Source organism: Dermacentor andersoni, chromosome 1 (genome assembly GCF_023375885.2).
Source record: "Dermacentor andersoni chromosome 1, qqDerAnde1_hic_scaffold, whole genome shotgun sequence".
NCBI classification, from domain to species: domain Eukaryota; kingdom Metazoa; phylum Arthropoda; class Arachnida; order Ixodida; family Ixodidae; genus Dermacentor; species Dermacentor andersoni.
In genome coordinates this window covers 35,649,316-35,676,013 of record NC_092814.1, presented here as the reverse complement: position 1 = coordinate 35,676,013, position 26,698 = coordinate 35,649,316, and the positions used below count along the sequence as shown (strand labels likewise).

The 26,698-nt window shown below is 45.6% G+C and overlaps 2 protein-coding genes across 2 annotated transcripts in view; one reads left to right on the top strand and one right to left on the bottom strand.

Annotated features, from left to right (window-relative positions):
• The window catches only part of LOC126545782 (uncharacterized), a 39,321-nt gene extending 16,351 nt beyond the window's left edge, over nt 1–22,970 (bottom strand). Inside the window, exon 1 of the mRNA XM_050193778.3 lies at nt 22,880–22,970. The gene's annotated coding sequence lies outside the window, so the exon portion shown is untranslated. The remainder of the gene's footprint in view (nt 1–22,879) is intronic.
• A 105-nt stretch (nt 22,971–23,075) lies between these two features.
• Nucleotides 23,076–26,265, top strand: LOC126545783 (uncharacterized). Its single transcript, XM_050193779.3, has 2 exons — nt 23,076–23,620; nt 25,166–26,265. The coding sequence occupies exon 2, from the start codon at nt 25,246–25,248 to the stop codon at nt 25,903–25,905; it is 660 nt and encodes a 219-aa protein (XP_050049736.1). The 5' UTR covers nt 23,076–23,620; nt 25,166–25,245; the 3' UTR covers nt 25,906–26,265.
• Nucleotides 26,266–26,698: the final 433 nt, after the last annotated feature.

Here is a 26,698-nt window from a genome sequence, read left to right as displayed (position 1 = left end):
GCACCATGGCTGGCCGGCCTGAATAAACCGTGGCTACCGCCGCTACCTCCTATAGCGCCGCCTTCCACAGAGATATGCAGTCAGACTTCCATAGAAAAATAACGTGAAACGTAATAAAAAGAGGAATGTCGCTAGAACCACACTGCGACAACTCACTCGACGGCTACAGAAGGACGGCTCCATTAGGCACATATTTTATATACTCGAGAGGCAGGGGTGGCCGAGGGACACTGCTGCTACATGCCACATCAGACAGTATTAAGGAAGGTCGACAAACCACAAAGATAAGAATTGTATTTGACGCATCTTCATCGTCAAAAAAGGGTTATATGAGAATTAAAATCTCGAAACAGGACCAAATCTTAATTACATTCTGGTGCATATGCCGATTAACTTTCGGTACCACCACAAAGCAATGACAGCTCTAGTGGCCATCATCATCCTCCTTGACGCCCTTTTTATGTGGCGCGCTCCTGCACTCTTGTCTGGTGTCGCGAGCTGCGAGGTCAGAAGAATAAAAAAAAAGAGCTTTTTCTGCTGCCGTCATCGGTCCGAACGGTGCTCAGGCATTTCGCTCGCTGACTCACACATTGTTGTAGTAGACCTAACCTCGGTCCCTATAACGTGGTGACTCCGAAACGACTCCAACACGCAACCTTCTGATCTGGGCCTATAACCTCGGTCCCTATAACGGCTGGTCTGGAGAGAGCATTTTGACAGATTTCAATACACGAAGAGATAGATAGATAGATAGATAGATAGATAGATAGATAGATAGATAGATAGATAGATAGATAGATAGATAGATAGATAGATAGATAGATAGATAGATAGATAGATAGATAGATAGATAGATAGATAGATAGATAGATAGATAGATAGATAGATAGATAGATAGATAGATAGATAGATAGATAGATAGATAGATAGATAGATAGATAGATAGATAGATAGATAGATAGATAGATAGATAGATAGATAGATAGATAGATAGATAGATAGATAGATAGATAGATAGATAGATAGATAGATAGATAGATAGATAGATAGATAGATAGATAGATAGATAGATAGATAGATAGATAGATAGATAGATAGATAGATAGATAGATAGATAGATAGATAGATAGATAGATAGATAGATAGATAACAATCTTTATTGAAATACACAGAATTCTGCCAGCTTATATGTAGGCGCCTACAATACTACTCTGCATAGGGAAGGGGATCGGTGACAGAGAAAGCCATATGAGGAGGAGGGCGGGAAAGAAAAAAAGAAAGAAAATTTATGATCACTACATGTACAGGTGAAACAAAAACCCGCCCTGGTTGCTTAGTGGCTATGGTGCCTATAGTGGCTATGCTACCAAGGCTTGTCAAATCAGTAAAAACTTAGGCGAAAAAACGTGTTCGAAGCAGTGCGTTACATTGGAGCTTCTTAGCGCAGTCATTACGCCGGGGCTGCGTAGTTTGCCTTTTTTTCAATTACTTATGAAATACTCGCAGTAGTATAGTTACGGGGATGTTGCGAGTATAGAAAGACTATATTTACAATATATATACAGGATGAGTCAGCGTAGTTAAGATGGCTGACCACCAACAACACGCAGCAGCCAGCGTCTCCGATTTATTTATTTATTTATTTATTTATTTATTTATTTATTCAGGTTTCCTTACAGGTTCAGTCAGGAATATTGAGTAAGGGGGGCGATTGAATCAAACACAAGTTTAACAGAAGCAACGCAGTATCAAACAATACAATGTGGTTACATAGTACAAATAAACAAAAGGTTAACATGAAACAAGTACACAATAGTTACAAAAAGGTTTTGGTTTGCAAAGGCGCAATAATGCAAGAATGTAAAATACACAAGGGGTGGAGACAGCGTGTTCAATGCGCAGGCAATAGGCGCACGGCAACAACTGGTACGGTAAAAAAGAGAACAAAATGGCGACAATACACCCCCACGTATTCAGAACGAAACACCGTTACAGTATTTAAGATTTATAAAGCAGATACACTTGGTTGCGGAACGATGCGTTCTTTCATCCTTCCGTAACAGAACCCCCGGGTGGCGAAGCGCCGTCTCGGCGCATGTATAGACGAAGAATTGCGAGCGAAGTATGGCCTCAGCCGCGAAACGTGCAAGACGTCAACAGGCGCCTGACTTGAGGATGCATCAAAGTGTAGAGCCGAAATCTTGCAATTTACGTCGTTAACTTGGCGTAGGACTTCATAAGGCCCTCTGTAGTGAGAGAGAAGCTTCTGGGAGAGGCCAACCCGACGACATGGTGACGAGAGGAGCACCCAAGCACCTGGCGCGAACTTAACATCGCGGTGGCAGCGGTCGTAACGCTCTTTTTGTATATGCTGCGAGGCTAATAAACGAGATCGGGCGACTTGACGTGCCGAAGAAGACAGCTGGTGAACAAGGTAATTCACGGATGCTTAAAGTGTGAACGACTTGAAGCCAAGTCTCTGTAGCAATAAACAGCCCCCCATTCTGCTGACAGAATCAACAAGTGACATCCTTTCGAAATTATCGGTGTCCATTTCGCTGGTTCGATGTTTATTTTCAAAAATACATGACAGGCGCTACAAAGAAGTATGTTGTAATATTTGTATATGCCACGACATAAGCTGTAAATCTCGAAGTTGTAAACAACGCGACAACATAATTATTCTTACAGGTATTAGAAGATTTGCAGCGAGACGAGACTTGTGTTGCATCATACACAATGACAACGCAACGACGTTCAAGACGGCCAACAAGAACATCAGTCGTATGAGGTAGGAACTATAGGAAGGCTCCAACAGGGCAAACTAATTTGACATCAAATAAAACGGAAGTGTATCACCAAGCAGGCACATTGTTGGGGAGGCTTTTATTTTTATTTAATTACTTGAATACCTTCAGAGCCCATAGGGCGTTACATAAGGGAGAAGTGACAATCAATAGAAAAAAAATACACAAAGTAAATATTAGGTAACATATTTAAGCGCATCTTTAAAGTCACTGGGGTCCTTAATAGATACAATGGAGGTGGGCAAGTTGTTCCAATCATTACAAGTTTGAGGAACGAAAGAATGAAAAGTTTTTGTTAGTGTGACAACGAGGAACAAACGCTTTATAATGATGGTCAATACGAGATGATATGAATGAAGGATGGGAAAGTAATTCTTGCTTAAGACGAGGGTTATGGTAGTAAATCTTATGAAATAAGGAGAGACGTGCTATTTTCCTCAGTAAGGAAAGGGATGGAAGCCGTGACGCTGTTTTCATAAATGAAACGCTGGAACGACGGCAGCAGTCGGAAAAAATGAAGCGTGCGCTACGATTCTGTACAGCTTCAAGGCGACTAATAAGACTTTCAGTAAATGGCTCCCACAGAGCTGATGCATATTCTAGTTTGGAACAAACAAAAGCTTTATAAAGAAGGAGTTTAAGAGAAGGGGCCATCGAAAACTTACGGCGCAGGTACCCAAGCGTGCGGTTAACATTACTGACGATATAATTAATTAAATGTGAAAGAATAGTACGAAGCATGAAAAAAAAAAGACCGCCGTTTTCATTGCACAGTTGAGAAATAAAACTAGTAAGTTCTTACGTATTGACCCTTCTTTCATGTAAGTTCAAGCTTACTTTGCGCTTTATACTTCGTTAGTGTTCTGCCCCTTCAGTCTCGTTGTTAAGCTTTCTTTTCTGCAACTTTGTCAATTTGCATCATTTTAATTTTTATGAAAAATTTACGCAAATTTCGTGTCTTGCTGTTGTTTTTTTCACAGTAAGTATAAATTGTTGTGATAATTTTAAACCTATTTGACGTAATAGTTCTGCGGAAAGCCGGAAAGAAGTAATTAACAAAGGGAAAATGAGACACCCACCTAATCGTAACAATCGCTACAAAGGAAACCCACACGGGTTCTTCGAAAGAAAAGCCTCGTAGGTGAGGAAAGATTCGTCAGAGTCCAGGACTTGAACCCGGGACCACCACCTTACCCCTGCAGCCACTCTACCATCTAAGCTACTCCGAAGGCTAGCAGATGCCATGCCGAAGTCGGACTCATCAGCAACTCTAAGCAAAGGTTATGAAGCGAAGATTGCTGTCAAGCGAAGATATGCAAACGTTTACAACTGATGTTGGAAACTGACAACTGAGGTTCACAAGTTCGCGGGCGGTGATCTTTGCTTTATTGCCCAACAGGTCAGGCCAGTGGACCGACCAGGTGGGCCTGTTGCCTGCATATATACAGGGTGTCCCACATAACTTCAGTGAAGAATTTAAAAATGAAAGGCGCGTCGGAAGGGAATTGACCCGAACGCATACTATTCGCAATAGCCTATAGTAACTCAAACATTTTTTTTTGTTTTCCCCATAACTCACTATTTAATTAAGTTCAATTACCCAACTTTTTAATAACTGGCCGAGGACCCCAAGTATGATACGCAGATTTGTAGAGCACCTTCAGAAACCACCGATCGTGTTGTTTCGTTTACGATACGTCTCCTGTAGTCCTTTTTTCCGGGTTGCAAAGAAAGCCCGCGAAAGATGAAAAAAAAGCCACGTGACGGAGCGTTTGCGCTGTGGCATCGTGCTGCTCTGAAGCGTACGTTCGGTGAACAAGGTCGGCTTTCGTGGTATGACGGTGAAAATGCATGCTGCTGGCCGAGCGCTGCAGATGAGATAAAGAACGTCCTGCCGCTCCCTCGTCGCCAGTCACAATGCAGCCGACCTTTCTTTCTTTTTGATATGATATGCCTGCATGATTTCTCTAGCCAAAGCATTTCCATTCCTGCTGAAAATACGAATACCGGAAAGAATTGGCTCACAGGGACAGGACCTACAACGCAGAGGCAAATGAAAAGAAGCTTTGTTAGCTACAGAGCGCTCATGTTCCTGCGCTTGATAAGGACGCATGGACCGGTTTGTCTGATACATACCTTTCTGCACTTAGGCGGGATCTCGTACACAACGCCAACGGCTTCTTTTCATGCAAGAACTGTAGTTCTTGCTGCTTGGTTTGGCATTTTATAGCAGAAATTCTTCCGTAGCAAAAATTTCAATGCTCAGTTGCCCAGCAGCTTTAAACTATTGGAAGTTAATTTTGCCAGGGTCTTTCAATAATTTCGTTTTGCTCTCATGGATATCTTGCAGAAAAATCAAGCCAAAGTAAATAAAACGCTGAATTACCTAATTCTTAACAAGTTTAACCAAAAATTTCATCGATCAAGAAAACTATCTATAAAATCTGACTCCTAATATTCTCAGTCAGCTATTGAGAAACCAGCAATGCTTAAAATGTTACATGAATATATAGCAGCACTAAAACTTGGAACTTTGCTTGTTAAATTTTGGGGGCGTATTTCTACTTGAAATCCTGCAACCAAATATAATCAGAACTAACCTGCATGGATTAAATGTACTATGTTACGGAAAGAGATCCGTTTTTGTGACGTGCACTGGAAATTTGATAATGAACGGGATTTTCATGTCGTGTTTGTAAAACGTGATGTCATATGGCATGTAAGAGTTGCCAGTGGAATCGGCTTTACAGTGGAACATGACACTCAAGCCTAGATAGGGCGCTTCGCTTGTCCTATGTACCTGGGTGTAGTGTTCCTTGACACAACATGCAACTTCGGCGAAAATGTGCTAACTAGCCTGACAAGATGTTCCGAGGATGTTTCTGCCTTTACAGGTTCTACACTGCCGCAGCGAGGCGAAAAGCACAAAATGTACTCACCAGAGACCGCAGGCGTCATCAACCTTCTCAGAGTTGATACACAAAGGTATAGCAAGTCAGCGAAGTTAAAGAGTTGCCGAAAGGTTGAAGCACTGGAGAAGTTGATCTATCATGTGAGGCCAGAGTTCTACCAACTCTTGCAGTGCCAGGTGACGCTCCATTATCGTAAGAGGAAGGAAAGGACATGGACAAACGTTTTCCGGAACACGCTGGTGTGGTCGAGCCGTTGTGCGGTGTGTCCACTGTACTGAAAGATAAGCTAAAGAGCAGTGTACTATAAGAAATCTTCTGCTGTAACACGTGTCGCATAGACGTACTGCTGCAGTTATGTTATGCGTGACTTATGCTGCACATAAATGACATCAATCTGGATCTCAAAAAAAAAAAAAACAGCGTGAGAGAAAACCCGCTGCAAAACGAAAGCTCCAAAAGCTTAAAAATGAAGAAACGTTTTCTTACTGATATTTTATTATTTTTGTAATTCCGATAGCTGTTAGGACAGTCTTCTGATTAGCCTATCTGTATAAAATATTTCGGCAAATTACAATAGTTGCATAAACATCGTGCAACGTATTCTTTGTGCAGACAGTCATTGCTCCCACACTTGCACCCTCCTCTTCAATGATTATTACGTAGCTACCATACGTGGATCTTGTGATGCTTCTTGAGCTTCCTACAGTAAGGTTGTGCAAGTGCGCATGTTGCTCAGCACTCTTGACTTCAGTGGTTTCATTAATATGGAAACCCGCCGTGGTTGCTCAGTCGCTTTGGTGTTGGGCTGCTGAGCACGAGGTCGCAGGGTCGAATTCCTGCCATGGCGGCCGCATTTCGATGGAGGCGAAATGCGAAAACACCGTGTACTTAGATTTAGGTGCACGTTAAAGATCCCCAGGTGGTCGAAGTTTCCAGAGTCCTCCGCTACGGCGTTCCTCATAATCATAAAGTGGTTTTGGCACGTAAAATGCCATAATCTCAATTAATATGGCAAAAGCGGGAGGGGGGGGGGTCTCCTTTCGGCAAATTTGGGGATAATATTAATAAGCGAAGAGCATGCTGCACCAGAAACGACAGTTCTAGAAAGGTTGAAATGCTCTCACCTCCTTATGTGTCGACAGCGAAAGCCTCATTACGGATGACCTCCAGCCAATGATGAAACTCGTAACATAACTCTAACACCTGTCCTATGCTTCAAACAAGTCGCACGAAACTGAGCCTATAGGCTCTGTAAAAGAAAGTGCGTAATGTACATTCAGCGTATTAGAGGAAGGTCTTGAAAACGATTCAAAAGAGAAATGTTCTGAGCAGGTAGCCCTGATGCATTGAATGCAGCCGACTTGCGTTTCTTTTAGAACTTACTTCTCCATGTCCCTAAGCTACGCGTTCAATAATACCTTTGTGCACCACTCTGTCCTTGCCGAATCTCTACCGAAGAACAACCGCCGATTGACACATGCTTCCCCTGCATTTCCTGCTTCTCAAAACAAAAACAAAACAAAACTTAGCGCTATTTGTTGTTATTGTCTTCGAACTGTGCCATTTATGCCTACATGACGATAGAACAAACGAAGTGCATTACAAACTTTAAGAAATATATGCAATGTGCCCGCGAGGGATTTCGTATTGATACCTTGTTCGCTTAAACTGACAGAAAGCTGAGCTAGCTGGTAAAGGATTCATGATGCATAGAAGGGGTAAGGCGTGCAGACACGGACACAAGAGAAGTGTAGTGGACAACACGAACGCCGACTATCAACTGAGGGAAGCACTGAGGCGAAAAAAAAAAAGTAGACACAAAACTCATCTGCGCATGCTCTGGAAAGGTAGCACCACGTGTCAATCGGGTCCACGTGCCGGTCTACGTGAGAGGTAACTGTTAAGGCATTTCATCTCTTCCTTATGTAAGGTAATCGAAGGCTGACTCACGCACGCACTTCCACCATTATTGATATGCCATGCCTCGACCATAAGACGCGTATCTTCATTCCTATGCCTGTGCAATATCGCACATTCATCTAACTCAGGCGTGCAGTTAACATCTTGGCAGTCTTGGCAATGTAAGGAGAGATTATGAGGTGATCCACCGGTTAACAACCTTTTATGTTCCATTAGCCTCTGATTGATACACCGCCCCGTTTGCCCTACGTAGAAATGGTCACAGCTAAAGGGAACTTTATATACTACACCCATACGACAACCAGCAAAATTGTTGTTCTTGATGTGCTTTGCACATCATGAATGCTTACCAACTACCATACATCACTACCACACATCACATACCATACCAACTACCATACATAACAGGAGAAAGGACACCACGTGGCGTTTCAGTGGCTGTCAAGTCACTGCGGCGTCACTGGAAACGAAGACGCCGATAATGCCGCTCGGGCAGCTCTTGAAGACGCACAAGAAGAGGCCATGCCGCTTTCACGATCCGACGCAGCTAGCAGACTTCGAGTGCTTGCACAGGAGATCACGCTCTCTCTATGGTGCACACCAAACAGCCAGACCAACCAGAGCAACCGTCAATACCACCTGCCCTCTTTGATGCATCTCTATACGCCAACTGGACTCCGCCGAAGAGAGGCGCCTCTGCTTTATCGCTTATGGCTAGGGGTGGCTTTCACGAAATCTTACTCCTTCCGCATTGGAATGGCCGACAACGCTCTCTGCAATGCCTGTCTTTGCGAGGAGACACTGGAACACATTCTGTGCGACTGTCCTGAATATAATGTTCAGCGACAGTGCCTGGCATCTGTTCTAGCGCACCTTGACACTAGACCATTGTCCCTCGACACGATTTTCACATGCCGCCGACAGAAGACATCGCAGGTGAAGGCGACGAAGGGACTACTTCGGTTTTTGAAAGAGACGGGATTGGACAAGCGGCTGTGACAGTGATATGACGTACCATGCCAGATTGATGGACTCCAACGGACGATGTATGTGTGCTGTGCTATGTGCTCTCGCTCCCTCTCCCCCTTCCCCATCTTTCATCTCCCCCAACCCTCTCCCATGTGCAGGGTAGCAAACCGGTTAAGCTAAACTGGTTAACCTCCCTGCCTTTCCTTCTCCACTTTTTCCTTCCTTACCAACTACATGAATTACAATCCTTACCAACTAGCTCAGCTTTCTGTCGTTCTAAGCTTCATTTGTAGTACTCTGAGCCCTTTTCTTTGTTCTCCTACTCATCTACACAATCCTGCTTCTTTAGCTTCCTTAATTGCGATATGTATCTTCTGCGCTAGAACTATGTCGTGGTTTACTCGTAATCGTGTCGTCCCATTGGAATTTCAAATGGTGTGCGGCTTCCTTCAACCATCAACTGGACATGCCAGGAAGATTGGTGCTATTCTTTCTGCTGAATCGTGGCGTCAAGTTAGGTTTTACCAGGAGTATTTAAAGGTCCGTTGCGCGGTCCTGGGAGACAGTCGACATTGGAACCGCCTTTACGCCGATTGTAACAGGTTAGCCGGGCAGCACGCGGACTTCTTGTGGAGGGTAAAATTTCCAGAGCTCCAACAAAGTAAGAGGAAACCCTTTTCTAATAATTCACCGTCAAATAAAGTATTGGTTCTCGGAGATGCCATCGTAAGTAATACTCATTGCAAAACCCATGCTTTACGTCCTAAACACTGTTTTAAACCTAACATAAAACCTGTTGACGTTTTAAGCCTGTACGGCGCTACATAACCAGGTTTGTCCCGGAAGAACGCACGCGCAGTATTTCAGAGCGCATTGCAAGCATTAAACAAACGAATATTCATATTAAGGTGTCTGACCCTGTCCAACCGTTGGTTAAGTGGAGCCTGTGGAGCTGTGGAGCTTTGTGGAGCCTAAACTTAGACCAGTAATATCAGACAAGGAAGGTTTTTTTTCGTAATTATGCCAGATTTCATGTTTTCAGTAAAAGCGATATCAGCTATAGAAAAGAACTTTAAGCCAGTAAAACTCAAGCCTTCGGCAGTTACGCAACGTGCGGTTGACCTCCTGTCAAGACATAATCTTGATAGGGTTGTCTAATGTCAAAAAAGCAAAATCGCTTACCTTAGAACTGTTTTTCTTGGCGAAAACCCATAGGCAAGAGATTCCTTATCGTATATATAGTGTCAGAGAAAGGGACATGGGAGGGGGGGGGGGGGGCAGGTCTGTGTGGCTAGTTACCCACAGGACTACTTACCTTCACTAGTTTTCTCAGACCCCTTTAGTCTTGCGTAATTCTCAGACATGAGTTCAGTTTCTGACAGAGAAAAATCCTGGTGATTGTGGAGCCTTTAGTATAAATATCGAAGACTTGTATTGCTCCTTGCCACATGACGGGTTGTTAAACTCTGTAGATGAGTGCATTAAAGAACAAGTACAAGAGTCGGCTTTTATAGATAGATGCGGTGCTTCCACGGGTGATTTTCTAGAAATTTTTTCAATGTACTTTCAAAGTCGACGCTGGTTCGGTGGAGAAATGGCGTGTTCCTACAGAAATCAGGAATCTGTATAGGTTCAAAGGCTGCCCCTATACTTAGTGATATTTACCTGAGCAAGATTGACAACTGCTTAGAGAAGGCGTTGGGTGATTGTGTTATTATGGCATTTCGTTACGCTGATGATTACCTGATTTTCTGCAGTAAGGACGAATTTGATTCCGCTACTAACTCAGTAAGTGAGCAATTTAAACTTAATCGTGGAGGATTAAAGTTTACCAAAGAATTTCGTCAGAGACGTGTAATACAGTTTCCAGACCTTTCCTTGGTATTCGAACAAAATCGCGTGTGTTGGCAGTACTCCCCTAGATCTTCGAAGCCATTGTTAAACTTTCAATCCAAGCATTCCAATATAGTAAAAAACGGAATTGCCATGTCGTGCCTAAGTGTTCTCTCACCAGATCGTGCGTGCACAAAATGAACGCCAGTTTTAGTGCACAGGTCTGGCGCGTATTAGAAGCAGGGTATCCTAGCGTAGCATGCAGCGGCCACTGTGGCTAAATGCCTAAAGAAGTCGATTTCGAGGGGGACGGACATGATTACAGAAGGCAGTAATAGCAAGGAAAGAGTAGTGGCTATTCCTTACATCCATTCAGTATCGCACAGGCTTAAAAAAGTTGCAAGTAGATATGGTGTTAATGTCGTTTTCACTGCTCCCAATAAGTTAGGTAAGATATGCGCTGCCGTGCATAGCAGGTGAAAGGCAAAAAAAAAAAAAAGAAGATATTTGTCCAGTGAAGCACATCAAGAACAACAATTTTACTGACTGTCGTATGGGTGTGGTATATAATGTTCCTTTTAGCTGTGGCCATTTCTACGAAGGGCAAACGGGGCGGTGTATCTGTCAGAGGCTAATGGAATATAAAAGGTCGTTAACCGGTGGATCGCCTTCTAATCTCGCCTTACGTTCCCAAGACTTCCAAGATTGTAACTGCACGCCTGAGTTAAATGAATGCGCGATATTGTACAGGCATAGGAATGAAGATACGCGTCTTTTGGTCGAGGCATGGCTTATCAATAATTGGTGGAAGTGCGTGCGTGAGTCAGCCTTCGATTACCTTACATAAGGAAGAAATCAATTGCCTTAACAGTCCCTCACGCAGATCGGCACGTGTACCCGATTGACACGTGGTGCTAACTTTCCATAGCATGCGCAGATGAGTTTTGTGTCTTCTTTCTTTTTTCGCCTCAGTGCTTCCTTCAGTTGATAGTCGGCGTTCGTGTTGTCCACTTCTCTTGTGTCCGTGTCTGCACGCCTTACCCCTTCTTTGCATTATGAAACCTTGTTCGCAATGTTACAGATCCGAATGAAGCTCTAGTGCTCTTACACGTGTTTCGAAACAAAAGTACACATGAAAAAAGACTATATACCTTTTCAATATAATTTGCTGGATATTTATCGGCACATTAGCACAAGGAAAGCTATGCAGAAAATAGTCTAGGTACAGCATGTTGCTTGGATCTGCAAGTATACTCGTTATTTGGAATAAAAAGTTTTTGTTACTGATATGCAAGAAATGTTGATCTGCTGGTCTTGATAGTCTTTTTATTATTCACAAATAACTGTTGTGACAAAAATGGCTTTGGTATAGTTGTGTTGTGCACAGCAAACAGACATGGCATCTGTAGCAATTTTCTGTCTATGAGAAATTGTAGGAAGCTGTCTTACGTATGTATGATCGTAGTACAGAATGCGCCAATTTGTACTGACTAATGAGATACTCAGCTCTACATTATTGTATTGTGTATTGAATGCTTTCCTGTGCGATAGTTTGCTAATAAAAACGGAGAATAAACCACATTTTTTGCCTACTTATGCTTTGTTGAAGCAAAATAGCCGCGTGGCATGGCATGCTGGCTCGCGCATATTGAACAGAAAAAGATAAGTTTTCACGCAGATTCGTTGCACACATGTTGTAAGAAAATTAGGCGCCAAAAGGTGTTGAAAACAATCTGAAAGAGGAAAACAGTTCGGAAAATTAATGCAAGCGGTGTTGGTTTTTGTTGGCGCCTGCAGAGGAAGTCGTGTGCTCGTCGAGAGCATAGCAGACGACAAACGGGATGGCGTTTCACCCTCGCGCATCAAGAAAATCGTTGCCACGGAAGCAGGCTTTATTTTTTTTTTCCTCTGGAGCTACCAAGCGCCAGGGGAGAAATTGGCGCTCGTGACGTAATTCCCCTTTACCTGGGAGGTATACCAGCTAACCTAGCCGTGGTTAGACTGAGCAGCGGCTGCTTGTGTAGCCGGCGCTGCTGTGACTTTGGGCTGACGCTGCAGGGGCGTACGTGAAGCTAGCATATGCGTGTTTGTGGGAGGAAGGGGGTGAGAGAAGGTGACAGATCTTGAGGAAGCCGCGTAGCTCCACGGGTTGTGATGCCGATGACTCGAACGGAGGCCGCGCGGTTGCGCGCTGGGTATCTTTTTTTCTGTATGCATGCACTCGGATTAAGGATGGTGCGCACCGCTTCGATAAAGTTTTCGCGTTTCTGCCATCACCGCGATCTTAAAAATGACTTTTTCGACAATGAAACATTGGGAAGCAGCCAAGGCACCCTTAAGCGAAGTCATTTTTCGCTTTAATGCGCAATTTACCAGTAGATTACACAGATACGGGAAAATTTTTATGCGCATATCAAAGAGGAAGGCAATTAAAGTGGCTGTAGCTTCGACACTCGTTACTTTGACAGCAGCACAGGCACCAAATTTTCACTAACTTGCTGAACAGACGCGTCATCTACTTAGGTGCTGTTTAACGCGGCTAACAAGAAAACTATACAATTATCAGCAATGCGACTTTGCCAAGGTTACTGTAGTATATACTACTCAGTTGTAACAAATTTAGCTAAACTAAAATTTGGTTGCAGTGGGGCCTTCACTACCTCAAGGCTGTAAAGCTTCACGCCTTGAGTGCCGGTGGATATTCCAACTCCAGTCATTCTGATCCGCTAAAGAACAAGATAGCCACTATCACCCCACAGCAGGTTGACAAATGTTGTTTAGTACAGCAATGAAAGCAGCAAATGGCCAAGAAAGGTGATGCTTTAAATGAGATGTTGAAATATACTAATATCGCCATGTGTTTTTCTTTATGTAGTCTTAACAGAATTTTTAAGAATCGACTGTGTCAGAATAGCGCAGCAGGTTGACAAATGTTGTTTAGTACAGCAATGAAAGCAGCAAATGGCCAAGAAAGGTGATGCTTTAAATGAGATGTTGAAATATACTAATATCGTCATGTGTTTTTCTTTATGTAGTCTTAACAGAATTTTTAAGAATCGACTGTGTCAGAATAGCGCAATTCTACTCCCTGAGCAGGATAACTGGGAGTGGCGGGCATTCCTTGCACGAGAAATAGTGCATAGTTGCTAATTATCAATATTTTACTGATTTCATGACTTCCTAACGAATCAGCTTAGGGCACCTTCCGTTGCCGCGTTTAAGTCTGTGATTTCTCAAGGCACCTCCACTAGGAACGAATTTTCAAACTAGCACTTGTTGTGACCTCATGTCATAATCAGACTACTTATGTTCACTGCAGAACGAAGGGACACACCATCCGTCGCTCTCCGGATTATGCAGTCTGCAGCAATTAATGCAGTCTAAAAATGTATGCCGAGCCGAAGGGCACTCGGTATGTGGAACTAGGTATGCACCGCTCTACATGCAGTGTAACTCTTTGATGCCAACTTGGATCAGTAGATATATCACAGCAAACGAAGCACCATGCGCTGCACTCTGCATCAGTTCGCAACAAGCTGCAAAAGCACTGACCGTTCACTGCAAGATACTTATATGATTCATAAGAACTATTCTCTACCAAAGCGTGAATGCTTAGCATTAAGTAGATGTCAGATGGAGTTGAGTATGCTTAAACTTTCAACTAGAACACAGAAGTCTTCCTGTCTCTTAACGTTACGCCCACGGAAGTTACGCCTAACATTTTTTCGTTGTTACGTCGCTCGTCGCGCGGTCCCTAACTTCTTCTCAAGCTTGTCTGCCTCACATGTTAGCACACCGGTAGAATTGGAAGATTGTGCGCTTTTCTTTTCAAGGATAGAGGTAAGCTGCTAGTGATGGCTTGATAATGCCTGGCGTATGCGCTTCAACCCATTTTTATTCTTCTGTATATCCCTTCTCGTGATCAATGTTACCTCTGAGTAAGTGACCTACATAAACGTATTCTTTCACAAAGTCTAGGGTCTGACGGCCAATCATGGATTCTTGTTCTTTTGCCAGGCTCTTGAGCAATACCTTTGTCTTCTGCTTAATAATCTTCAACCCCACTTTGCTAAGGTCCTTAATCATTTGTTGCAAGTCATCTCCAGCGTTGATAAACAGGACAATGCCATCTGCAAACGACAGGTTGCTGAGATATTCGCCGTAGATCCTCATTTATAATCCTTCCAAGTCTAATAGCTTCAATACTTCTAAGCATGCAGTGAATAGCATTGGATAGATTGTGTTCCCTTGCCTGAACCCTTTCTTTATCGGTACATTTACCGCTTAGCTTGTGAATAGTTAAGGTTGCTGTGGAATCTTTACAGATATTTGCTGAGATATTCACGTATGTTTCGTGTACTGCCTCTATAATTCTTGACTGCTGGTATCTCTACTGAATCCAACGCTTTTTTCGCAATCGAAGAAAGTGTATAGTAAAGGTTGGTTGCACTCCGTGGATTTCTCAAATCTATGAGATAGATACGAACTCCACAAAGATATAACAGAGTTTTCTCGACGCATGCGCATCAAGGAGTTCTTTTTCGATAGACCAGATGTAGGAAAAGAAGATAGAGACTCTCTTAGACCACCTAGCACGTGGACACCGGAAACCGAACAGTGCCCAGACCTCGATTTATACATAAAACTGATATCAAAGGAAATTCTATAGTCAACGCGGCATTGCCGGAAACGCAAAAATTTGACCCCCGCTCAACACCAAATCCTTAAAGAACTTGTGAAAAAGGAATGATATTGTAATAAAACCAGCAGACAAAGGCGGCAGTATCGTATTCTGGCCTATAGAAAAGTACAAGAATGAGGCCTCTAAACAACTGAGCAACCACACCCATTACAGAAAACTCGACTCTAACCCAACTTCAGATTACAGCAATATTGTGATAAACACAATAGCGGAGCTCCTGTCCAGGGAACTAATCACGCAATCTGAATATCGCTTCATGATGCGCAAGAACAAAACAGCAGGCCGTTTTTATCTTCTTCCTAAAATACATAAAGTTCCGGTCGAAGAAATATTTACAGCGAAAATCCAAGGTCGGCCTATTGTGTCTAATAACAACACACCTACTGAGTCACTTTCTAATTTCTTAAATCACCACCTGTCAAACATACCCACCACCCTACCATCTTTCGTTCAAGACACGCCGCACTTCCTTCGAATTATCGACGGCATCAACGCCAACCAAATCCTTTCCGACCGCGCCATTCTAGTCACTTTGGATGTTTCTGCCCTTTACACCAACATTCCCATGACTGAAGGAATTGAAGCCGTTTCTAGATCCCTCGCAATCAATCCCCGAGCGCACGCTCCTGAAGTTTACTTATCGCTCCTTAGGTTAGTTCTCACGCTCAACTATTTCGAATTCGATTCTGTACACTACCTGCAAATTTTCGGCACTAGCATGGGTACGCCATTCGCTCCCACCTATGCGAACATTTTTATGGGACAGCTTGAAGCAGACCTGCTGAAATCCTACCCTTAAAAACCCCACACATATCTTCGTTACATTGACGACATATTTATAATATGGGAACACGGCACAAGCGCCTTAACCGACTTAATTAGCCATTTCAATCGCTTTCACCCGAGTATTAAATTTACTGCTCACCACTCTCCTAGTCAGATCAACTTCCTGGACACGCGGTCTACATAGAAAACGGAAAACTGAGAACGACACTTTACCGGAAGCCTACAGATAGCCAGCAATATTTACAATACAACAGTCATCACCCGCGACATTGCAAGCAAGGAATTTTTGTAGGACAAGCGAAACGTATAAGAAGAATCTGCAGCGAAGACCACGATTATATCCACCACCTATATGACCTTAAAACAACGCTAGCAGAAAGGAACTGTCCCCAGGTTGCTCTCGATAGAGCTTATGATGCCGCGTCAAGATTGGAGAGACAGTCGGAATTGGCGAAGAGACAGCCCACACTAGAATCTGACAGACCGCCGGCCTTTATAACAAAATATTCTAATGCACTCCCAAACATAAACAACATCCTAAGAAAATACCACCCAATATTATCAAGTAACGAGCGTCTGCGAAAAGCGTTCCCGGATGTACCTAGGGTTACCTATCGCCGAAACAGGAACTTTAAAGACATGTTAGTGCACGCAAAAGTCAGCCAACAGCATTCCCCCGTAATAAAAACATGTTGTCGCCCTAGGTGCAAAACCTGCAGGCACCTTCAAAGTGACATTAAAATTAAAAGCACCGCAACTAGTTATACACATGAAGTCAAATCTAGCTTCACTTGTACAAGTTCGGATGTGATTTATATGCTTGAATGTTCCTTCTGTAAGAAACAATATATCGGCGAAACAGGACAATCAATGAACGTCAGATTAAACGGACATCGCGCGGACACAACTAAAAAGCTTCCCAAAGCCGTCGCCGAGCACTTCAACCAACCAGGTCATAACTTTGATGAACTTAAACTCTACATCTTACAGTAAAATTTCCGTTCTGAACGAGAAAGAAAATACAGAGAATCATACCTTATCCTTAAGTTCAAGACATTGCAACTAATAGGCATAATCGTTTCAAAGGGAGCTTTAGAATCTATTCGCTATGCTAAACTTCAAGCTATAAGCAACAACACTTAGTTTGATTTCTTGGCGTATCCCCCCCCCCTTTTTTTTTATTTTTTTCCCTTTCCATCCCCCCCCCCATTTTTTTTTCAGCCGGCGTGTCAGGCGCCCTTGACACGCCGGCTAACACGCGTGCGTTGACAGACCGGCGGGGGGGGGCGGGGGGGGGGGGGGGGCTGGCTTTGATTTTGTGCACAGCGTCCCTTTACTCTCAATTCGACACGCTAACACACCTTCCCTCGTTTCCGCACCCTCCCGCCCCTCACCCTCTCCCAGGCACGTACCCAGGGGGGGGCCCGGGGGGGCCCGGGCCCCCCCCGAAATCAAGTGGCATACCCCCCCCCCCCCCCTCCCTCCCCACCCACGCCACCATTCCTCACACATTCCTAAAGCGCCGCCAGATCAATGTTGAGATTTGGCAGATGTTCATCGGTCAGCATTATGCTGCCTTTTTCACTCCTTTTAGATGGCGGTAGTTATCGGCATCTCTTGTAATGTGAAGGACAGTTTTCTCATAGATTCCGCACCCGCGCGATTAACTCGAGATGTGTTCAGTTGTCACCATCTATTCAACCGTCACGCGCATAGCTGTTGCTTTTGTTCGTTCAATCTTCTTTGTTTAGGCTGATCCTGGGACTAGGAGAGGGATGCGGCTGTTACTCAGCTGGTCTGTACTCTCATGGAACGAGTTGCGGCCGGAGAAAACGCCAATTGCGTTTCACTTTTCCCTTTGCTTCATTATTTCCTTGAGTTACGGCTCGCCGCGACGCTGGCAGATGCCCGAAACCATATACACGTGATATGGGTTAGATAAGGTGGGAAATAAAATAATGTGAAAGAGCGTCCATCGTGAAACCCTGCAATAACCCTTAAACCCATAAGCAAGATGACTGTCGTCCGTTACCTCGTCTGTTTTTCCCTAATTGTATAGCACTTCTCGTGCAAAATTGGCAACTGGAAACAAAAATCGCAAGGAGTTGAGAAATTAAGCGATCTACTAAGGGAGAGAGCCAAGGCAACAACCAAACTGCAAGCAAAAGCGAATAATAAAAAAGTTAACCGTTGTTTATGAGAATATTTATGGATCAACATCTTTTTATTTAAAAAGGAAGTAGAGAAAACGCCGCCGGAAGTGGAGAACAATTACTTGTTTTGAATGACGCTTCTACAGTTATAGGTCGAACCGCCTCACGTAGCCACTTCTGTGCTGTGCTTATGTGGGTGTTTTTCTAACCTTTCGTGGTGAGCGCAGTACGTCTAGAATCGCAGAGTCCTGCGCTCTACGCAGTTGTATGGGACTGGCGGCCGCACAGTGTTACGCAATTCGCGGAACTGTCAAAACTGATCAACAAGGCGAAAATAACTCATATTCGAAACTATAACATGAGAAAGACTGAAGAAGCCGTAAAAAATGAACGCAGCATGAAATCAGTAAAAAAGAAACCTGGCATAGGACAAACCATGATGTATGCACTAAAAGATAAGAAGGATAATATCATCAGAAATCTCGAAGATATAGTAAAAGCAGCGGGAAAATTCTAAGCTGACCTGTATACAGTACCCAGAAGAGTCACGATACCTCACTTAGAAACAGTAATGAACAGGATACAGAAACTCTCCTATAACTAGCCATGAGGTCAGAAGGGCCCTGCAAGACATGAAACGATGAACAGCAGGAGGAGAAGGTGGAATAACAGTCGATTTAATCAAAGATGGAGGATACATAATGCTTGGAAAACTGGCGTCGGCATCAATGTTGCCGGCTTCCTTCAACCAACCTTCGGTTTGCCGATGACATTGTTCTATTCAACAACAAAGCAGACGAGTTACAACAAATGATTGGAGACCTTAACAGAGCGAGTGTAAGAGTGGGGTTAAATATTAATATGCAGAAGATGAAGATAATGATAAATAGCCGGGCAAAGGAACAAAAGATCAGGATCGCCAGTCGGCCACTAGAGACTGTGAAGGAGTACGTTTACCTAGGTCAATTAATCACAGGGAACCCTGATCATGAGAAGGAAATTCACAGAAGAATAAAAATAGGTTGGATCGCATACGGCAGACATTGCCAGCTCCTGACTGGAAGCTTACCATTATTATTCAAAAGTAAGGTGTGCAACCAGTGCATTTTGCCAGTGCTGACATATAAGGCAGAGACTTGAGAGCAAGTTAAGGACAGCGCAAAGAGCGATCGAACGAAGATTGCTAGGCACAACGTCAAGAGAGAGAAAGATAGCGGTTTGGATCAGAGAGCGAACGGGTATAGACGATATTCTAATTGACATCAAGAGGAAAAAATGTAGCTGGGCAGGTCATGTAATGCGCCGGTTAGATAACCTTTGGACCATTAGGGTTACAGAATGGGTACCAAGAGAAGGAAAACGCAATCGAGGACGACAAAACACTAGGTGGAGCGATGAAATTAGGAAATTCGCGGGCGCTAGTTGGAATCGGTTGGCGCAGCGCAGGGGTTATTGGAGAACGCAGGGAGAGGCCTTCGTCCTGCAGTGCACATAAAACAGGCTGATGATGGTGATGATGATGATGATAATGATGGAGGTGGTGGGCCCCCCCCGAAAAAAAATCCTGGGTACGTGCCTGCCCTCTCCCCTTTAGAAGAACCCCACCTACATATACTGTGGCGAGGAAAGCGTACGTCGCCTTGAAGAAGACAAGTCCACTTGTCGAAAGGTTGGCTCCTGCATTCACCTTGTTCACGTTTTGCTCATCGTCTTGAATTTCCATCTCCCGCATTCCCCGTCTTTTCCCTATACTGCCTCTATAATTCTTGACTGCTGGTATCTCTACTGAATCCAACGCTTTTTTCGCAATCGATGAAAGTGTGTAGTAAAGGTTGGTTGCACTCCGCGGATTTCTCAAATCTATGAGATGGATGCGATCCATTGTTGAATATTCCATCCTGAAGCCAGCCTATTCTCCAAGTTGGACTGTAGTCAAGTAATGCTCTGATTTCATCGGAAATTACATTGGTGTATAATATGCTGTAGAATACAGAAAGTAATCTAAGAGACCCATAATACTTCATTTAACGTTTCCCTTCGTAATGAATCAGTATAATGCTGGCATTCTTCCATCTCTCCTACACATGAAGTCGCGAAGAATTGCGTATAAAGGGCAGCAAGCTTTTCAAGTATAATATCCCCTCCCCCATCCTTGATTAAATCGACTGTTATTACATCTTTACCAGTCACTTCTCAAAGTCCTTCTAACCTCATCATTAATCACACATGGAGCTTATGCATCCTCTTCGTCCCTACTTCCAATCAAGGTTGCGTGGCTGCTCTGGGTACTGTACAGGTCAGTATAGAATTCCTCTGCTGCCTTTACTATATTGTCGTAATTGCTGATGGCATTTCCGTGCTTATGTTTCACTGCAGTCTTAAGATAAGGGTCATGAAGTTCACGGCTAACTGCACTGTTTTCCCACGTATTTTTTAAATGAAATACCTTCAGAAGCAGTGTAAGACAAATTTAACTCGACCATCAATAGATATCGCAGCACAACTTGGGAACGCAAATCTCGAAACTGCTGCCGGGCTCAGAATTTCTAGGAAGTTGATATATGCCTTGCAAGGTTACCGACTTCATAAGTTGCAAATTCGGGCCCTGTAGTGATGAGCTGAAATATATAATCAATGGAAGTCTTAATTATTGAATTATGAATTTAAATTTCTTGTGCCTGTAGTGTCCGCCTGTCTTAGTAATACATGCTCAACGAGCAGAAGGCTGCTTTCTTCCACAGGGTACTTCTAAAAATTTCCATAACGTGAGAATATACCCTAAGTAAACAGAGCGTTTCGCCAAGTTATTTCTACCCTCAAAAATGACGAAATAGATAGAAATCTAAATCCAAACCCAAAATTTATTTTCCCAGAATGTTTTTGTCTCAACATTACCGCTCCGCGTACAGGCGTTGCTATCTTTCGTTCGACTTTTCAGTTTAGCATACGCGTGCTCGTACTAATTGCGATTTCTGATAGCTGTCACACCCGCTATGTCTACGACGTCGATCTGGCGTGTTCATCGACCTAAAATATTTCAACACACATGCTCCTAATGGAAATGCTACAAAATATGCATGTGTGGCAGACATCACGTTTGTATTATGTATAAAGACAAAGAGATAATGGCTGAAGACGACAGCTTGCCCAGTGACACTCTCGCTCGAGGCTGACTCCTAAACATCATTCAGCAGTATATGGAAGGGAAGGAGAACGGACAGGCCATGTGAAAATATGTGTAAAATTCGTAGTTCAAGAGTTCTTTTTTTCTTTCATTTTTTTTTGTAATTTGTGCACACAATACCCCGGAAGTGTGCCCCCTTGTTCTAATAAAGCAGCCGAGTAAATACATTTCAATAGAAAATGCATCAGCCACTTTAAAATCTTTCAAAATCTCACTTTTAACCCTATTTATTTGAATTTGACAACCACGGCAATAACTTCTTAACAACTTCGAGGTGGTGTTTTCATTGCTAGCTTGCATTTCATTTTTCCTTCATGTTTTCAGTCACAGCTTCCTCCTGAAAAACCGCAGCAGCCAGCCAACTATGAAAAAATAATAATAATAATGAAATATTAACAAATCAATTCGTTGGTGTTGTATATTTCTGTTTGGACTTGAGGAATGCATGGCTTGAAAGAAAAGCAATACTTTCTTCTCCACTTAATATTTACTCAGGCACTTCGGAATGAAAGAATTCACGCTGTAGTTGGTTACTTTATTGTAGTTAACTTTTCTGTGCAATGCACGCTATACAAGACTCGGCAGTAAAGAAAGTCGGATTAATTACGACCATCGCTGGTTTTGTAGTGTGCATCCAAATTAAGCCCACGAGCACTCTGCAACGGATGGGAATGTGGCCGCCACGACCGACAATCAAGATTCACCCTCCGCATATAGCAGAAAGCCACCGAGCCGTAGTGGCCAGTGCCACAAGAAAAAAAAAAAAAAGAAACTGTGCCATGCATGTACGGGCCGGCATTGGTGACGCGGAAAAAAAATAAATCACTGCTGCCCCGCCCGCACTCTGCCAGTGAAAATACAAACTAATGGTTTTCCGCCAATTGTTCATAACTCACCCGGAAGCGTGCCTGTCTCGCCATCTCGCGGGAGACACATGAACTTTGATGGTCGACGCTCACCGGCTCAACGTGTTTACACACATAATGATGTATATCGAAAGATGGCGTGGCAGGCGTGTGGCTATGCCACGCGCTTCAGCGTGCGCTATCTCGTACAACATGACCGCTGCCTGTCGCTAGAGCAGCACTGTTTTGGTATCAACTTACGCATTCATATAAACTACGCCGATATCACGAGCGCAGCATAGCCGAGCCCACTTCCGGGTCATTTGGAGCGGTACCCACTTGCAAAACGCTCAGGCAAGTGAATACTAATTTCATTCCAGTTTGCCCTACTGCTTTATCTCTATTTTGTAATGCACATAAAATAATCTCGCAATCGTAATCAAAACAAAGCAGAAAGGCGAAGAAATGGACACTTGCCTAAGCTTATAACAACGATGCGTTAGATATGCAATAGGTGCACCCGTGGCGTGGGTTCCTGTGCTGTCGCCACTTCCGCGTCGACGCCGAAAGTCGTACTTCCAGCCGCATTGCGTCGTTCGTTCGCACTTAGCTGGCCGCCGCGTGCCATCAGCTGGACTGCACGTCAATACGACGCGCGATGCCGCTGGGACAACCGTGCCCCGCAAAAACCGGCCTGTGCGGTGCTCCATGGTTCCCCCTCGTAAGCGCCAAGGTGTGCCGCACCGCGTCCTCAGAGGAGGGACTCACCATGACTCCCGAACGAAGCGGCGCCGCTGTCCACCGCGGCGGCCATGGCTCGCGCCCCGCGCTGCTCCTGTCAAACGCCAGCGCCACATAACCGATCGATGGCACGTGGATGAGAGCTGCGTTCACGAGAGGGCGCCGCAAGGCCGTTCCTCTTAGGGGATGCGCTCCCGGCTTCCCGCTGTGAGGGAGCGCATCATCGAGTAGCACCTTCCGACTGCGGCAGCGCCCGTATCCCTTGGATCACGTCCTTTGGGGACGCCTCCCATCGTAGGGAAACAAGGCACCGCAGCGGCATCGTTCGCGAAAGCCAGACTGTGACGCGAAACCCGGCCGTTATGTCAAGTGGGAGCGTCATGCCCATCCGCCCGTGATATGTAGAGCAGCGGCCGTTGGGCAAAGCTCGCGGCCCGTGTGCGCAGCCGTGGGCCGGTGTTTTCCGCGACGCGCTTGGCTGCGCGCATGACTGCGGCGGTCGGTTCGTGCCTCGATCGACTGGACGCCACCGCCACTCCGCTGGTCGGGATCCGGGCCTACACGCAGCGGCCGGCAGTAGAACTGACCGGTGTGGACACGCGCTGCCTTGCCATCCCGTCTCGCTCGCTGGCCGGTCCGCGGCTACGCGGGCCGACCGGCCAATCATGTTGCCCTGCCCTTTTGAAGCGGCACGAGTGGGACCTGCCGCGGCAGGCTTCGCAGTGGCGCCTGCAGATGCCATGGCTGCGATGCCATGGCCACGATGAGGTGAGCCAAGCCCTGTCTTCGCACTCCTTACGCCCGCTCAACGGGTTGCTATAAATGCTGTTATTAGCTATCGGTGCCGTGCTAAAAGCGGCACAATCAGTGGTGCAGTTTGGTGTAACGTCTATGACTGGCGCCGTAAGCAAATTCTGTGTAGGGGTGAAGCGGGGCCAGCGGCTCCACAAATATCGTACGAATGGATTGCGCAAGTATGTTTCACGAGTCGCTAGGCTTCGCTTCAACTCACCAGTATACTTTGCCTTCAAGCGCAGCCATCGAGTGTACTTTTCCTTTTTTCGAATCGTGGGCCTCGCCGTTACCATATATGGCAACAAGCCCTGCTAATAGAGCCGTGGTAACATGCTAGGAACGTTTCTGTAGTGAAGAGGCATGGATGTGACTCGAAACACGCGATCAAGTGTTTTGACTGGAGAGTCTCGAATGTACGGCCGATATAGAGAGCGAAGCCGCGTCATTGCGTTGGGGAGAAGCAGCTGAACTATAAAAAAACACTTGTAATTATAGAAATACGTCTTCATTTTTGTGTGACCTAAACCAGGTATGAGCAAGCGCATTCTTGTCGGTAGCTTTCAGCGCTGCGAAGAAGGAGACGTGAATGGAGAGTACATGTACGCTTTTGTCAGACTGAATTGTAGCATGTATTGTCGCGGTAGAACATATGCGGCAAGAAACATTGTATGCGATGTTTTCTTCTTCCCCATGGGTAAAACAGGGTGAAAGAAGTAAAATCGCTGTAACATGACAGCGCATGTTCCGCACATGGCAGCAGCCGGTTCTGCCTTGCCTCAGTGATCGTGTTGTCGAAACAAGTTTAATATGCCGTGTAAGCAGATGCAAGACCTTGTCGAATGTTTATTCATTCTTGTCACTCTACAAACACTACCAATCTAATAGCGTGAAAATTCAATGTTAGCCTTTCGCCTGTTTTCAAACAACGCTAAAGAGGTGAACTTGTGCGTCCACCCTCTTTGCCTTAAAGAACAGGCCAGTCAGCGTTTGTTAACATTCATCGGCGATGAATTATTCACCGTGAGTGTCGCTACGGTGACAGGTGTGGAATGGATCGAAGGCCGCCAGTATGACGCTCTTCCGGTTTCAAAGTCTGCCCGCGGTTGAAGGCGAGTGCGTCCTCCTCTCCCAAGCAGAAGGCGTCTCTCCCACGGCCCATCGGGAGTCAGCTGACTGCTTTGGGGGCGGCGTCCGCGCGCCTTCATTGGCCAGCGCTCGGGAAGGGCAGTGTGTCAGGAGGCCTTTGTTTACGCGAAGAGGGGAGGCGCCGGAGAAAGGGGGAGGTGGGATGCGCGGGATGGGAGCAAGAAAAGGCGCGCGCACCAGGTCATTGGCAACGTTGCAGGGCGCACGCATGCGTGGCGCGCGCCAGTGACCTGATTGCGTGCTTCCCGCAGTAGAGAGGGACCTGTGCGTACCATAGAATTGTTGGGTGCTTAAATGGGAGCGTGAAACGCACAGGCACATTTAATGACGTGACAGGTTTTGTGACGATCTGGCGACACTGGCGGCTTGCAGCGGCTGCGGCGTGCGTGCCCTGGGAGATCAGCGTGCTGGCGGGCGACGGGTCGTCGTGCCGGGCCACCAGGCATGCGGTCATGCAGCTGCCGCGCTGGCTGCTGGCTTGCGCCCTGGTCAGCCTGGCGGCAGGCGTCACGGGCATCGTGCTGAGGCGCTGGTTCCGCAGCTACGCTATCGGCGACATCCTCTGCATCAGCGGCATGACACTCTTCACCACCATCCTGGCCAGCATCGCGCTCAAGCTGCTGGGCCGCGCGCTCAAGCGCCGCGTGGCCTGCTCGCGCTTCTCCGAGATCCTGGGCGTGGTGACTCTGCGCTCGGGCACGCAGCTCGTCGAGCCGCAGGACGTGCGCCTGCTGCCGGTCGGCACACTCGTCTGCGTAGTGCCGCCCACGCAGCCCGTCTTCTATCCGGACAACGCTGGCGACATGCTCACCATCTTCGAGGACTACGCACAGTTTCCTCAGCAGCCGCCCAGGATGTTCGACACGCACCGCCTGTCGCCGGTGTCCACGGCAAACCACGCCCTTGAGCGTCGCGCTGACACGCCACCTGTCGTCGTCAACACTTCTTCGTCCGAGGCATCCACGCAAGCCGAACCGCCTACCACTTCGGAAGAGGATGACGACGCGACCTCATCGTCAGACCGACCACCGTCCTACGCCCACCTGTGCGGTGAACCGCCGCCACCTTACAAGACCGACAGCATGTCCACCCTGAACGACGACATCGGCTAGCCACAGAGAACGGCCATCAGCTGCGGGATGTCCTTTATTGGTTCACGTCACGTAGACCGGAGGAGCGCTGGGTCCCGCCCGGAACAAGGAGCTGCCGTAGCTGAAGAGCCGCTGGGCACCGACGCTACGCTGATTCCTCGCAGTGGCGACCTGCGTGAACGGTGGACGAGACTGAACTGCGCGCGCCGTGCATGTATACCTGAACACCTCTCCCTTTTTTTGAGAGACCCGCACCTCACCCAAACTTCCAACTCTCGTGCTAAGCGAGCCTACCTCGCTCTCATAGGCCATGTTTTATCTTTGTTGTTGTTGATGTTGCTGTTGTGAAGAAAAATATCGGAGTTCTCTTCTTCTCGTTTACGAGAGACTCTGCGTTTTATTGAGCGCAATGGCATTTTTGTGGACATAGCGGACACTCGGATTCATCTTGATTGTCCGGCTAAGTGACCACAGAAGCCACTGTGCCACGAATAAACGTTAATCTAAGGAATCGTTATGATTGGTTAGAGTACTTATTCTGTGGTGAAACTTGGAACACTCGCCAATGATCTTTGAGCGTAGTCATCCTTATGTTCAATCAGTGCTATTTCGGGAGTGCTGTCGTTAAGCGGGAAGGTTATGTTACATGACAAGGAATGATCATTCGGCTTCCTTTGTATAAATCTTCAACTTATAGCGCAAGAACATATAAGGTCAGGCACGAAGGCACTTGTCCTGTTTCCTTCATGTCTGTCCTTGTGGTGGTGCTACAAACCTATGTACACATTAAACGCATTTCTGCCGTATTTCCGGC

What these genes read in the sequence shown, in the direction of transcription:
- LOC126545783 (XM_050193779.3), top strand. Translation starts at nt 25,246, where the DNA reads ATGCAGCTGCCGCGCTGGCTGCTGGCTTGCGCCCTGGTCAGCCTGGCG.